The 16,036-nt window shown below is 49.0% G+C and overlaps 1 protein-coding gene across 1 annotated transcript; it reads left to right on the top strand.

Moving 5' to 3' along the window:
- Positions 1–201: 201 nt before the first annotated feature.
- On the top strand, positions 202–3,170 carry LOC123085580 (ran-binding protein 1 homolog a). The gene is made up of 4 exons (XM_044507246.1): positions 202–495; positions 606–757; positions 866–991; positions 2,676–3,170. The coding sequence occupies exons 1-4, from the start codon at positions 344–346 to the stop codon at positions 2,867–2,869; spliced, it is 624 nt and encodes a 207-aa protein (XP_044363181.1). The 5' UTR covers positions 202–343; the 3' UTR covers positions 2,870–3,170.
- Positions 3,171–16,036: the final 12,866 nt, after the last annotated feature.

The raw sequence follows: 16,036 nt of genomic DNA, 5'->3' as shown, positions 1-16,036 counted from the left end.
CGGTATGGAAAGTTCTGATCCGTTCAGTTTTTTTCATTGTGTGAGAGGGTGAAGTGAAAATAAACCGATAAAGTAGGGAAGAGGACGAAAAAAATCTACGATGATTAACCTACAAAAAAACCGGACGAAAATGATGGGACGAAAAAAAATTTGAAAGCGAGACTACCAACTGCTTCATTAAAAGCAGAGACTAGTGCTTTCCCCAATCCGACCTCTTTCCAGCGCGCACGTTCCAGCCCCACGCTGCTTTTATAACCCCTCGGCTTTCTCTCTCCTCTCCACCGCGGCGGCCGCAACTACTCTGGTACAGCAAGCGAGCGCCGCCCCAAGCCCTACACCAGCAATGGCCGATCCAGCGGAGCACCGCGAGGAGGAGGAGGAGGCCGCGGCGGCCGGCGAGGAAGAGGACACCGGCGCCCAAATCGCTCCCATCGTGAAGCTCGAGGAGGTGGCCATCACCACCGGCGAAGAGGACGAGGACGTCCTCCTCGACATGTAAGCCGCCGCCTCCGCCGTTACTTCGCTCGATCTGTCCCGATCCGATCGTTCCCGGCTTTGATCTAAGTCTGACGCGTCTGGTTCGGTGCTTCTTCTTGTGTCCGTAGGAAAGCGAAGCTGTATCGATTTGACAAGGACGGGGGCCAGTGGAAGGAGAGGGGCACGGGTGCCGTCAAGCTGCTCAAACACAAGGAGACTGCCAAGGTCCGCCTCGTCATGCGACAGGCCAAGACCCTCAAGATCTGCGCCAATCACCTCGGTACTTCTTTGCTTGTTGTTTTTCGGGGGATAATTTTCGGTGGTGATTTAGATTTACAGATTAGATAGATGGGGATGTTTTTTTGACATCTTGATATTTGGTTTGCAGTTGTGGCCACGACGAAGATGCAGGAGCACGCTGGGAGCGACAAGTCGTGCGTGTGGCACGCTCTGGATTTTGCCGACTGCGAGCTCAAGGAGGAGATGTTCGCCATCCGCTTTGGATCCGTGGAGAGTGAGCACTGAACACCCTATCATCTGTGCAGCTTTTCTGTTTTATTTTTATATATAGCGCGTATCATTCAAAAGGGTTGGTGATCTATGAATTCACAAGCCAAGTTTGTTGTGGGTTGTGGGTTTAACTAAGCAGTACTTCAGGTTGATCTAGTGTGTTATACCGGCCTTTGACTTTAAACTCCATAGTAGAACGGCATCAGATATAAAATATACATGCATCTTTTTTAGTTTTGGGATGTCACACACTAATTTGCATCAATTATAGTAATGAATATATTTTTGGACAGTGTCCGGTGCACCACCTAGCTAAAGCCTTGGCGCAGTGGTAAAGCTGCTGCCTTGTGACCATGAGGTCACGGGTTCAAGTCCTGGAAACAGCCTCTTACAGAAATGTAGGGAAAGGCTGCGTACAATAGACCCAAAGTGGTCGGACCCTTCCCCAGACCCTGCGCAAGCGGGAGCTACATGCACTGGGGCTGCCCTTTTTGTCCGGTGCACCACCTAGCTATATGTTGCTTGTACGCCCTGAATGCCACAAAGCTATCCTGCCATGAAAGATCATTAGTGTAGTGCTGTTCCTGCATACTTATCATTCAGCAACTGATTTTCATGTCATTGCTTTGCCTGTACTTAACCTCAGTACTCAGTAGTCAGTAATGTATAGCACTGCCTTACCCCTTGATCTTTTGCACTTCCGTAGGATTTTTCTTTGTCATTCTCGCTAATTAATTGAGCCAATTAGAGGCTGTGCTGTATTTCAAGTGTTCACATTTTCTGACGAGATAACTATTCACCTTAAGCAAAAAGGATTTTGATGATTATATATATAAAACTGTACTATTATTTGCTGTAGTGGTGACCCTGGTTGTCAATTTGATGAATTTAGACTACACAAGAGGCCCTAAACTTGTAGCAAATTGTGGTTTAGATCTTCAAAATTGAAAATTTATTTTTGCAGGTATATAAAACTTGTAAGTTTTGTGATGTAGGCCTATGTTCATTTTTTCATTTTTCAAATAGCAGAATATACAAGTTGGCAGTAGACTACAGATATGAAATCGATCATCATGTGACCCCCATATTGCTCCAAGCATTGTCACACTAAAATAATTTGCATTCATTCGCACTTCTATTCAGCTTTATGTCAGTATTTTAGCTAATTAATGTTACAATATCCCAGCAATGTGTGCTTGCATCTAAATGATCCACATTATTTTCCACATCCATTGCATTTTTGCTTAGAAGCTTAGCTAATCAAGTTGCAGTGACCATGGGTTGCAAACTGCAAGTTTTTGGACCTATAAATGGAACTGTGAAAGTATATTACAAGAACATAGTAAGTGAATTATCAAGAGTATGGATGTAATTGACACTGCTGAAAGCTCAAGGGCTTGTGGTCCAAAAATTTCTCATGAAGGTTTCCTGTGTAGTGATGACACTTAGCATTGTAGGATATTTGATTGATGGTGTTGACAAATTTGTGAGAGAGTCATTAGTAGTTAGTTTGGAATTTGTGAGATTGTAAGTTTCTAAGACTTGAGATTTAAATGCGTACATAGAGTGAGCGTTGCTATGTTTTGTGTGGCTGGCACACCTACATGAGAAAACAAGGCATTATGCTATTTTAGTCAGGAGGCTAGCAAATATCATGTCATCCTAATGTTTGCTTGATTCTATTTCAGACTGCAAGAAATTCAAGGATCTTGTAGACGAGATTGCTGAGCAGCAAGGAAAGAATGAGGAGAAAGAGAGCGAGGAAGTCTCCTCTGCTGCCGAGCTGGTAGAGAAGTTAACTGTGACGGAGGTCAAAAAGGAGGAACAAACTGAGAAAGTGGAGACTCCTGCAGTAGATGATAAGAAGGATGCTGAAGAGTGAAAACAAGGGCCGGCTATTTCATCCTATGCTCTAGGAGCATCGCTATACTCGAACTAGTGAATTGTCAAATGAGTGTCATTCTATTCATTTTATGGTCAAAGTTGATCTTCCTTTTCACAAATTTTCATTGTGTTCTGTGGGATGGATGTTTATGTTGGGCAAAGTTTGATTTGTGTCAGTCATGGGTTCCTTGGTTGATAGACTGTCATTTGTTTTTCTGGATGGGGTGCCTGGGGTCAGCATGTTTGTACAATTATTTGGGAATTGCTTTTGGAATGGATACGGTTTGAGTTGTCCAAAATCCCTGGATGATGCTGTCTTTTCACTTTGTCACGCGTCGCATATCTTCATTGCTGCAAGAACAATGATATAGACTGTGTGGCCGTATAGCACGCAACACTTCAGTCAGGCCATTGTCTTGTCCGAGCACCAATTCATTTTTTGTTCGAAATGGAGGCATAAGATTTGCCTCATCTCTTAAATAAGAAGAGAATAGAGTTTAGAGTTGTACATAACACCCCACGCTAGACGGCATGACAATTACTCGCTAAAATTTACAGTCACAAGTTTTTTTGCACCGGCAGTGACCCATAACTTTGCTTCTTCAAGGATGGAAGCCTAGGAGAACGGGCGGTGGTGCAAATTTTTTGCGAAATACTCTGGCTTTCCGCTCGTTCCAAACAGTCCAAGAGATGAGCATGGTGAGGGAGGTCATGGCATGCCGGTTTGGGTGTCGGTTGTCTGTCCGTTTGTCCCACCACGCGTTGACGGAATTATCAAGATGCCACTCGAAGGTGTTGACGTGATGTAGCTCGTTTCAAACAGTCCAAGAGATGAGCATGATGAGGGAGGTCATGGCATGTCGGTTTGGGTGTCGGTTGTCGGTCCGTTTGTCCCACCACGCGTTGATGGAATCATCAAGATGCCATTCGGAGGTGTTGACGTGATGTAGCCCAAACTTCTCGATGATGGCTCTTCAAAGCCTAAGCATGTGCCGACACTTGAAGAAGAGGCGTGGCCATGTTTCTTGTTCTCTTTTGCGTAGTTGGCAAAGTCCATAGTTTGCCCAACCGCGTCTCTCCAACCGATCGACGGTTCAAATGCGGCCTTGTATAGCTAACCAAGCGAAGAATTTAACCTTGGGGGGAGCCCAAGCCTTCCAAACCATGTGATCCATGGGTGAGAGAATTAACCCAAGGAACTGAGCCTTATACGCGGTGGCCGCGGAGTAGATCCCATCATTCGCGTGCTTCCAAATGATATCATCTTCGGCTTGCTCATCAAGGTGGAAGTCATGAGTATCCAAAGAGTGAAGAATTCACGAATGTGGCCAACTGTGACCACGGTGTTGGGATTGATTTTGAGAATCCAAGCATTTTCTTTGAGAGCCTCCCGCACCTTCCAATTTTTCGCCTTGAGGCCTCAAATATTAACTGTGCAATATCCTTGGGCTTCTGCCCAAGCAGCCAAGGAGATTCCCAGAACGGTGTCTTTGCGCCGTCACCAACAGTGATAATTGTAGAGGCGTAGAAAAACTCGAGGCCATCGTCAGTGCAAGGGTTACCAAAATCTACCCAAGGCTTGTGGGGAGCCTTCCATTCGTACCATAACCATCGAGGATGTAAGGCACATGCAAACTTGTCGGTGTTGAGTACCCCTAGGCCACCATACTCCTTTGGCCTACAGACCATTTTCCAGTTCACTTTGCATTTGGCTCCCGTTGTCTTGTCCGATCCGGACCATAGGAACGCCCTTTGCAACTTATTGAGGCTGTTGAGCGTGCTTGGCAGAACAATGAGAGGCGTGAGAGAGTAAATGGCCTGGGAGGAGATGACCGACATGACGAGTGTCGTGCGACCGATAGTGGTGATGTTTTAGCCGTCCAACGTGACCAACTTGCCGGCCGCCCCGTCCCACGTGACCAACTTGCCGAGCACCAATTCATGTAATCCTATGTTGACGACTCCGATGGATGAGCACATGTGAGGACTCCGACCGACGAGCACATGTTCCCTCTAAGTGACGAGTGCATGCCTCCAGATAGTTATCTTTGAGGGGGTTGCTAAGGCATCCAATATTTATATTTGATAAGGAAAAGAAAAAGGAAATGATGCTCCAAGAAGCATGCAGATACACAAAAGAGTTGACGAAAGTTTTACTAAATTTGATGAAGAGTGTGGATGCTTGGCATCACATAGCATGCAGATACACAAAAGAGTTGACGGAAGTTTTACTGAATTTGATGAAGAGTGTGGATGCCTGGCATCCCCAAGCATAGAAAATTGTGGCCCTAGCTTATGTTCTTATTACTGCTCGTTCAGTTCCTTCTAACAAGATGGTTCTTTTAAATCTGAAAGTTTCATCAACAAACTTTGATAGGCTCATGAATAGGTTAGTCCTCAAAACAATGATAATCCATACATGTAAATACTGTGAAAACTCATGGGAAAATTACTTAATCACTTGCTACAGTGTATACTTCCATATATGAACTCTTATCAACCAATAAGAATCCAAATAAAAGACATTCAAAGCATGAAGCAAGCAACGATTTTGTCTTAAGAGTACAACCATCAAAGAATAATTTTGAACAGGGACTTACACTGCTCCAACAATTCTGAATTTTCTACCACTTACGAAGAACTTATCAAAGCTTACTGTGTAACATTTTCAAAAAATTATGAGCTTCCTGTAAAATACTAAATTCCATGACTAACACCAAAGCCGTTTGTCGGATGTGGGGTTCCGGCAAACCCTTAAGGTTCAAACACTGGGGTGCGCGTGAAGTCTTTCCTTCCTACTGATCTACGCCCTAGCTCACTAAGATCTCGCGGACGAACTCGACAAACTCGCAACACAGAAAGACACGAGGTTTATACTGGTTCGGGCCACCGTTGTGGTGTAATACCCTACTCCAGTGTGGTGGTGGTGGATTGCCACTAGGGATGATGATGAACAGTACAAGGGAAGAACAACCTCCTGAGGTTGAGGTGTTCTTGTGAGTAGGCTCTCGATCGGGTTGGATCAAGTTAAGATCAGATGCCCGAGGCTCTGTTTTCTCTCCTCGTCCTCCTCCTGCCTGTGGTGGCTAACTCTACTTATATAGGTCCTGGTCCTCTTCCTAAATATCAAGCGGGAAGGGAGCCAACAACGGCGGCCCAATTTGAAGGGGACAACTAGTACAAGCTATCCTGACAAAAGTGGTCTTCGCCTACGAAAAGCTCTGATGGTGATGTCGTCTTGGGCTCCACGATGACCTCCATCTTGCCGTCCTCCTGGTCTTGGTCTTGTTGCACCGATATAGCAACCTTTGCTTGATGCCTCGGTACTCTTCGCCTGCGCTGCCTCCTTAACACCAAAGAGGAAACAAGGACACTGCACACGCTGGCGCCCGCCTGGTATCATGCGTCATGGCTCACGTCATGAGGGCCTCGTGAGGTTTGCCCCGCCTTGATATCTCCGCTCCTCGTGAGCCTGCCTGGCTAGGCTACTCTAGAGGAGGTCTTGCGTCGTCCGCCTCGTGAGGCTTGGATCCTCGCGAGGGTCTTGGATGCCTTGTTGATGAAGATGGGCCGTACGGCCTGATGGCTTAGCCACGCCGTGGGCCACAAGCAGGCAAGTCTGGGGACTCCCGTTCCCAGAACACCGATAGTAGCCCCCGGGCCCAAGGTGTGCTCGGGCTTGGCTTCACGGCGAAGCCAAGGGCCAAGTACGGAGCGCCGCGGGCCCCTAAAGCCTACGGCCTTGGTTGACGCATGGCGGTTGATCGGTCGTGGGCGTCTCCGCTTCCCCATGTTGCCCCGGCAACTGCACGACTTGACAAGTCCCTGCGACATGCAAGGAAAACCATCATTACCTGCGATCGTGGGAGATGTCGGTTGGCCTTCTCTTGCTATAAATGGGGAGGGGGGCGGAGCCCCTGTCGCCCATCTCTTCCCCGCTTGCTTGCTTCTTCCTCCTTGCTCCACTACTGACAACAATGGAGCCCATCAGAAAGTTTTCTACTGAAGAGAAAGGAAAGGCTCCCCGTGATGATCTGGTGCATCTTTCACCGAAGAAAAGGTCGATCCATCGCCGTGATGAAGCGGCGATGCAGGTGGTGTTGAGGCCTTGGTGCGAGCGGCCTCCTCCGGGGTACCCGCTGCCCTTGTACGCCCGAGCCAAGGGCTCAGGAGGACAAAGCGACGAGCAGCGCCGCCCGCGCCGCATCCGGGGTCGCCGTGCCACGGCGACGCGTGCCGTCACCCCTGGGGTTCACGCGGCGGACTCCTCGCGCGAGTTAGTGCTGTGGGCGCCGATGCCTCCAAGCTCCTGGATCCGCTTCCCGCGGTTCTTCTTCGATGTGATGCCGCCGAGGGGGCCTCTCGAGCTGTGGCTGCAGCACACCGATTGCAGTGCTTCGGCGACCGGAGCGGAGATCGAAGCGGTCCCCACCGGCAAGATCTTCATGACTCGCGGCTGGGGCGAGATCGCGTGGGTCTGCCATGCGAGGGGCGCCCTCGCGATCCACTTCGAGTACGACGGCGTCTCCACGCTCTTCTTCAAGGTCTTCGATGCCGAGGGCCGCCGCCTGGAGTGCTGCTCCGAAGAGGAGCGCGAGACTGATGCGCGCTCCGCTCGCGACCACTCCAGCAGCAGCAGCCCTTGCGAGTCCAGCAGCTCGCCTGAGCTCTACGAGACTCCGGAGACGAGCGACGATAGCTACGTGCCCCCGATCTCTCGCCGCACTCGGAGCAGAGCTGCGCTGTCCGGCCGTCGCCACCGCTGATCTGGATGGGGTTGGCGCTGGCCTCCCGTGGCCCACTGTTGATGATGGTGTCCACCACGGAAGGATGTAGATAGGGTTCCCCTTAGTATCAGCTTTTTTTTCCTGCGAAGAATCATGAATTACCCCGTGGGGGCATGTAAGGGTTCGTAATGTCTTTTGTGCTTATCTTTCCTGTTATGAGAATTTGGTGAATGCATGTCCCGTTAAGGCTCGGTCCCCCTTTCTTTCCTCACAATAGCTTGTTGCTCTATGCTGACGGGTCCCGGTCCCCAGGCAGGCTACAGCCGTCGCTGGTATGCCAGGTCGCGTGACGTGGTCAAGGCCAGGAGGTGTGCGGCCCGAGGTCCAGTAAGAGCCCCTGAGGCGCGATGCTCAGGAGGTCCCCCTTAGCGCTCAAGCAGCCATGGTAAGGCGAGAAAGGGAATTGACGTGGCCACAACGGGGTTGCGAGAAGGCGTGAGTGACCGTTAGGCCCAAACATTTAGCCGATCCGAGTGCGGGACTTATCTTGTTGATCTCGTGGCGACTCCTGACGTTGCGCTAGGGCTGCGCGCCTACTCGTGCGGCATAGCTAGGCCGGCCCATACAAGTTTCTCTCCCCTCATGTTCTCTTTAGTGGTCTACGTCCTCAGGTCCCGGTCCTCGAGCGAGCTCAGCCACCGCTGGTATGCCAGGTCGCGATGCCGTGGTCAAGGCCAGGGGGTGAGGGCTGGAGAGCCAGTAAGAGCTCCTGAGTCGCGATGCTTAGGAAACCCCCTTTTAACGCGCAAACGAATTGCATGAGAGAAAAGGAGACTCGCGGTGCCACCTGCCATCCTCCCCTCGGGGTCCCTGTGAACAGGCACAAGAAGTACATGGTTTGCCGTTACAGCCGTCAGCCTGCCGCTGGTTGGTCCGGATGAAGTGAATGCACTAAGGGCCTAGTGAGGTGACGTGCGCGGGGCGTGCCGCGAGCCAGAGCTCGACCGCTCAGATTTGTCGACGTGGCAGGGACGGACCCATGCACCAACGCCGTGCCTGTGAGGAGGCCCCGTGGGAGGCGATGATCGAGCAGGTGATAACCGTAGGTAGGTTAAGCAGGAAAGGCAAATCAGCTTGGGTAAATGCAGGAAGATACATGCCACCGGGTCCGGCCCGAGCGGCTTAGGGATGATGCAGCCCGAGGGGCGCCCCAACAAGGTAAGCTAAAGACATAAGCAAAAGGGACACATGCTGCAGGGATGGACCCACGCGGCCTGGGAATAATGCAGCCCGAGGGGCGCTCCCAGCTAAACGGGCTTGGAAGATGTCACCTGGCTCTATAGACGAAGTAGAGTTGGTGTAGCTGAAGGCGTGCGTTGAAGAAATGACTCCTCATTAGCCGCCAGAACTCTGAGCCTCGGGAGGATCTGGGGGCTCGGGAGGTTCCCTGAAGACCATCTCCATCTCCTCCAGAACGGCATGGTACCTGGTTTCCTAAGCCGCCAGGACACGTCGCACGTTGCGCTAATAGGCCGATGCCACGCTCGGCAAGCCAAAAGGCATACGAACGTAGCTGTGTGGCAGGCCCTCGCAGCGGCCCACATGCGAAGGCCAGAAACGCTCCTGAGATGCGGCCCTGTTGAGCCCTGGGACGTCGATGCAGACGCGCAGCCCAGCATCCTCGCCAGGATGCGGAGCTGTGCCTTGTGGGCGGCCGTCGCCGCGCATGGCTCTTGCTTCTTGTAGTTCCTGGGTTGTCTTGGTGATAAACTCCTGAGTGGTGGGCACTCCTCACCCTGCGCTCTCCTGAGGGTCACGTGCCATGAAGCACGCCTTCAAGTGGTGCCTAAGCGCCTCCCTCGTGAGGTTGGCAAGGTCTGAGGCTCTCAAGAAGAGAGTCCCCAAGCTCTGCTTGAGGAGGGCGCCGGGCGCGCCTTCCTATGCGATGGAGGGAGTGTTTGGGATCGTAGCAGAAATTTAAAATTTTCTACGCATCACCAAGATCAATATATGGAGTAATCTAGCAACGAGGGAAAGGGGAGTGCATCTACATACCCTTGTAGATCGCTAAGCGGAAGCGTTGCTAGAACGCGGATGAGGTAGTCGTACTCGTAGCGATTCAGATCGCGGTCGATTCCGATCTAAGCATCGAACAACGGCGCCTCCGCGTTCAACACACGTGCAGCCCGATGATGTCTCCCATGCCTTGATCCAGCAAGGAGAGAGGGAGAGATTGGGGAAGACTCCGTCCAGCACCAGCACGACGGTGTGGTGGTGGTGGAGGAGCGCGGTACTCCAGCAGGGCTTCACCAAGCACTACGAGAGACGAGGAGGGAGAGAGGTAGGGCTGCGCCTTGGGAGAGAGAGACTCGTGTGTTCTGCAGCCCCAAAACCTCCACTATATATAGGGGCAAGGGCAAGGGGAGGCGCCCTAGAGTTTCCCCTAGGGGGGCGGCGGCCAGGGCAAATGGGAACTCCCCCTTGGGTGACTTGGCCCCCAAGCCAGGAGGTGGGAACCCTAGATGGGGCGCCCCAAACCCCCTGGTCACGTGGGAATAGGTGAGGGGGGCGCACAACCCCTTAGTGGGCTGGTTTGCCCCCTTCCCTTGGCCCATGAAGCCCCCCAACACTTGCCGGGGCTCCCGAAACACCTTTCGATCATGCTGGTCATCACCCGGTACCTCCGGAACACTTCCGGACTCCAAAACCCTTCGTCCAATATATCAATATTCACCTCCGGACCATTCCGGAACTCCTCATGACGTCCGGGATCTCATCCGGGACTCCGAACAACATTCGGTAACCGCGTACATACTTTCCCTATAACCCTAGCGTCATCGAACCTTAAGTGTGTAGACCCTACGGGCTCGGGAATAATGCAGACATGACCGAGACATCTCTCTGGTCAATAACCAACATCGGGATCTGGATTGAAAGTGCGTTATATCGACTAGAGGGGGGGTGAATAGGCGATTTTTATGAAAGTCTTCAAAACATGGAAGTTTCGAAGACAAACGATGGAAATAAACCTATTACCATGCAGCGGAAGGTAGACTACACTAGGCAAGCCATAGTCAAGTATTCAAGTGAGAGCACAATGACTAATAGCAGTAATGCAGTAAGGATCAGGTAGGAAGATATTATGAAGCCAAACAGAACACGCAGTCACTTACTGAAGACAAAAGATAGTGCAATCATATAATGACTTCACAATGAGTAACAGTAAGTAGAGGGACGGGAAGGATGAAACCAGTGACTCATTGAAGACAATGATTTGTTGGACCAGTTCCAGTTGCTGTGACAACTGTACGTCTGGTTAGGGCGGCTAGGTATTTAAACCTGAGGACACATAGTCCCGGACACCCAGTCCTGAACACGCAGCTCAGGACACCCAGTCCTCGCCGTATTCCCCTTGAGCTAAGGTCACACAGACCTCGCCCAATCACTCTGGTAAGTCTTCAAGGTAGACTCCCAAAACCTTCACAGACTTCGTTCACCGGCGATCCACAGTGTCTCTTGGATGCTCAGAACGTGATGCCTAACTGGCTGGAGGATGCACAATCCTCAAGTGTAATAAGTCTTCAGATCACACAGACACGAAGACTTAAGTGATGCCTAATTCTCTTTGGCTCTGGGTGGTTAAGGCTTTATCCTCGCAAGGAATTCTCTCTCAAAGGCTTCGAGGTGGGTTGCTCTCAAACGACAAAAGCCGTACACTAACTCTGAGCAGCCAACCGTTTATGGTTGTAGGGGGTGGGCTATTTATAGCCACTAGGCAACCCAACCTGATTTGTCCGAAATGACCCTGGGTCACTAAGGAACTGACACGTGTTCCAACGGTCAGATTTCAAACTCACACGACAACTTTACTTGGGCTACAAGCAAAACTGACTTGTCCGATTCTGGACAAGATTCTCTCTCATAGTCTTCACTCGAAGACATAGGTTTTGTTTAAGCATCACTTCAGTCATTCTGAATGGTTCTCTTGGACCCCACTTAACAGTACGATGGTTCCTATGACACAACAAGGAATAGGAAAAAGAGCTACGAAAGATCTAAGTCTTCGAGCTCCACAGGCTTCATGCGATGTCTTTGAAGGAAATATGCCCTAGAGGCAATAATAAAGTTATTATTTATTTCCTTATATATCATGATAAAAGTTTATTATTCATGCTAGAATTGTATTAACCAGAAACGTAATACATGTGTGAATACATAGACGAACAGAGTGTCACTAGTATGCCTCTACTAGACTAGCTTGTTAATCAAAGATGGTTATGTTTCCTAACCATGGACAAAGAGTTGTCATTTGATTAACATGATCACATCATTAAATGAATGATCTGATTGACATGACCCATTCCATTAGCTTAGCACCCGATCGTTTAGTATGTTGCTATTGCTTTCTTCATGACTTATACATGTTCCTATGACTATGAGATTATGCAACTCCCGTTTGCCGGAGGAACACTTTGTGTGCTACCAAACGTCACAACGTAACTGGGTGATTATAAAGGAGCTCTATAGGTGTCTCCAAAGGTACATGTTGGGTTGGCGTATTTCGAGATTAGAAATTGTCACTCCGATTGTCGGAGAGGTATCTCTGGGCCCTCTCGGTAATGCACATCCCATAAGCCTTGCAAGCATTGCAACTAATGCGTTAGTTGTGAGATGATGTATTACGGAACGAGTAAAGTGACTTGCCGATAACGAGATTGAACTAGGTATTGAGATACCGACGATCGAATCTCGGGCAAGTAACATACCAATGACAAAGGGAACAACGTATGTTGTTATGCGGTCTGATCGATAAAGATCTTCGTAGAATATGTAGGAGCCAATATGAGCATCCAGGTTCCGCTATTGGTTATTGACCGGAGACGTGTCTCGGTCATGTCTACATTGTTCTCGTACCCGTAGGGTCCGCACGCTTACGGTTTCGATGACAGTTATATTATGAGTTTATGAGTTTTGATGTACCGAAGTTAGTTCGGAGTCCCGGATGTGATCACGGACATGACGAGGAGTCTCGAAATGGTCGAGACATAAAGATTGATATATTGGACGGCTATATTCGGACACCGGAAGTGTTCCGGGTGATTTCGGAGAAAACCGGAGAGCCGGAGGGTTACCGGAACCCCCCGGGAGAAGTAATGGGCCATATGGGCCTTAGTGGAAAGAGAGAGGGGCAGCCAAAGGTGGGCCGTGCGCCTCCTCCCCTGGTCCGAATTAGACTAGGAGAGGGGGGCGGCGCCCCCCTTTCCCTCTCCCTCCCCACTTCTTTCCCCCTCCTAGTAGGAGTCCTACTCCTACTAGGAGGAGGACTCCTCCTTGGCGCGCCTATAGGGCCGGCCGGCCTCCTCCCCTTGCTCCTTTATATACGGGGGCAGGGGGCACCCCTAGAGACACAAGTTGATCCACGTGATCATATTCTTAGCCGTGTGAGGTGCCCCCTTCCACCATAGTCCTCGATAATATTGTAGCGGTGCTTAGGCGAAGCCCTGCGACGGTAGTGCATCAAGATCGTCACCACGCCATCGTGCTGACGGAACTCTTCCCCGACACTTTGCTGGATCGGAGTCCGGGGATCGTCATCGAGCTGAACGTGTGCTAGAACTCGGAGGTGCCGTAGTTTCGGTGCTTGATCGGTCGGGCCATGGAGACGTACGACTACATCAACCAAACGCTTCCGTTGTCGATCTACAAGGGTACGTAGATCACACTCTCCCCTCTCGTTGCTATGCATCACCATGATCTTGCATGTGCGTAGGATTTTTTTTTTGAAATTACTACGTTCCCTAACAGTGGCATCCGAGCCTAGGTTTTATATGTTGATGTTATATGCACGAGTAGAACACAAGTGAGTTGTGGGAGATATAAGTCATACTGCTTACCAGCATGTCATACTTTGGTTCGGCGGTATTGTTGGACGAAGCGGCCCGGACCGACATTACTCGTACGCTTACGCGAGACCGGTTCTCCCGACGGGCTTTGCACATAGGTGGCTTGCGGGTGACAGTTTCTCCAACTTTAGTTGAACCGAGTGTGGCTACGCCCGGTCCTTGCGAAGGTTAAAACAGCACCAACTTGACAAACTATCGTTGTGGTCTTGATGCGTAGGTAAGATTGGTTCTTGCTTAAGCCCGTAGCAGCCACGTAAAACTTGCAACAACAAAGTAGAGGACGTCTAACTTGTTTTTGCAGGGCATGTTGTGATGTGATATGGTCAAGACATGATGCTAAATTTTATTGTATGAGATGATCATGTTTTGTAACCGAGTTATCGGCAACTGGCAGGAGCCATATGGTTGTCGCTTTATTGTATGCAATGCAATCGCCCTGTAATGCTTTACTTTATCACTAAGCGGTAGCGATAGTCGTAGAAGCATAAGATTGGCGAGACGACAACGATGCTACGATGGAGATCAAGGTGTCGCGCCAGTGACGATGGTGATCACGACGGTGCTTCAAGGATGGAGATCACAAGCACAAGATGATGATGGACATATCATATCACTTATATTGATTGCATGTGATGTTTATCTTTTATGCATCTTATCTTGCTTTGATTGACGGTAGCATTATAAGATGATCTCTCACTAAATTTCAAGATAAAAGTGTTCTCCCTGAGTATGCACCGTTGCCAAAGTTCGTCGTGCCCAGACACCATGTGATGATCGGGTGTGATAAGCTCTACGTCCATCTACAACAGGTGCAAGCCAGTTTTGCACATGCAGAATACTCAGGTTAAACTTGACGAGCCTAGCATATGCAGATATGGCCTCGGAACACTGAGATCGAAAGATCGAGCGTGAATCATATAGTAGATATGATCAACATAGCGATGTTCACCATTGAAAACTACTCCATTTCACGTGATGATCGGTTATGGTTTAGTTGATTTGGATCACGTGATCACTTAGATGATTAGAGGGATGTCTATCTAAGTGGGAGTTCTTGAGTAATATGATCAATTGAACTTAAATTTATCATGAACTTAGTCCCTGATAGTATCTTGCTTGTTTATGTTAATTGTAGATAAATGGCCCGTGCTGTTGTTCCGTTAAATTTTAATGCGTTCCTTGAGAAAGCAAAGTTGAAAGATGATGGTAGCAATTACACGGACTGGGTCCGTAACTTGAGGATTATCCTCATTGCTGCACAGAAGAATTACGTCCTGGAAGCACCGCTGGGTGCCAGGCCTGCTGCTGGAGCTACACCAGATGTTATGAACGTCTGGCAGAGCAAAGCTGATGACTACTTGATAGTTCAGTGTGCCATGCTTTACGGCTTAGAATCGAGACTTCAACGATGTTTGGAACGTCATGGAGCATATGCGATGTTCCAGGAGTTGAAGTTAATATTTCAAGCAAATGCCCGGATTGAGAGATATGAAGTCTCCAATAAGTTCTATAGCTGCAAGTTGGAGGAGAACAGTTCTGTCAGTGAGCATATACTCAAAATGTCTGGGTATAATAATCACTTGATTCAGATGGGAGTTAATCTTCCAGATGATTGCGTCATTGATAGAATTCTCCAATCACTGCCACCAAGCTACAAGAGCTTTGTGATGAACTATAATATGCAAGGGATGAATAAGACTATTCCCAAGCTCTTCGCAATGCTAAAAGCTGCGGAGGTAGAAATCAAGAAGGAGCATCAAGTGTTGATGGTCAACAAGACCACTAGTTTCAAGAAAAAGGGCAAAGGGAAGAAGAAGGGGAACTTCAATAAGAAAAGCAAGCAAGTTGCTGATCAGGAGAAGAAACCCAAGTCTGGACCTAAGCCTGAAACTGAGTGCTTCTACTGCAAGCAGACTGGTCACTGGAAGCGGAACTGCCCCAAGTATTTGGTGGATAAGAAGGATGGCAAGGTGAACAAAGGTATATGTGATATACATGTTATTGATGTGTACCTTACTAGAGCTCGCAGTAGCACCTGGGTATTTGATACTGGTTCTGTTGCTAATATTTGCAACTCAAAACAGGGACTACGGATTAAGCGAACACTGGCAAAGGATGAGGTGACGATGCGCGTGGGAAATGGTTCTAAAGTCGATGTGATCGCGGTCAGCACGCTACCTCTACATCTACCTTCAGGATTAGTATTAGACCTAAATAATTGTTATTTGGTGCCAGCGTTGAGCATGAACATTATATCTGGACCTTGTTTAATGCGAGACGATTATTCATTTAAATCAGAGAATAATGGTTGTTCTATTTATATGAGTAATATCTTTTATGGTCATGCACCTTTGAAGAGTGGTCTATTTTTGATGGATCTCGATAGTAGTAACACACATATTCATAATGTTGAAGCCAAAAGATGCAGAGTTGATAATGATAGTGCAACTTATTTGTGGCACTGCCGTTTAGGTCATATTGGTGCAAAGCGCATGAAGAAACTCCATACCGATGGACTTTTGGAACCTCTTGATT

The sequence above is a fragment of the Triticum aestivum genome, chromosome 4A (assembly GCF_018294505.1).
Source record: "Triticum aestivum cultivar Chinese Spring chromosome 4A, IWGSC CS RefSeq v2.1, whole genome shotgun sequence".
NCBI lineage: Eukaryota > Viridiplantae > Streptophyta > Magnoliopsida > Poales > Poaceae > Triticum > Triticum aestivum.
The sequence above is the reverse complement of the archived record's forward strand: the minus strand, read 5'-3'. Positions and strand labels throughout refer to the sequence as shown.

Excerpts from the sequence above, each read along its gene's own strand:
- LOC123085580 (XM_044507246.1), top strand. The coding sequence starts at position 344 with ATGGCCGATCCAGCGGAGCACCGCGAGGAGGAGGAGGAGGCCGCGGCG. Across the intron at positions 496-605 it reads GAGGACGTCCTCCTCGACAT|GAAAGCGAAGCTGTATCGAT; the intron begins GTAAGCCGCCGC and ends TTGTGTCCGTAG. Across the intron at positions 758-865 it reads GATCTGCGCCAATCACCTCG|TTGTGGCCACGACGAAGATG; the intron begins GTACTTCTTTGC and ends TTTGGTTTGCAG.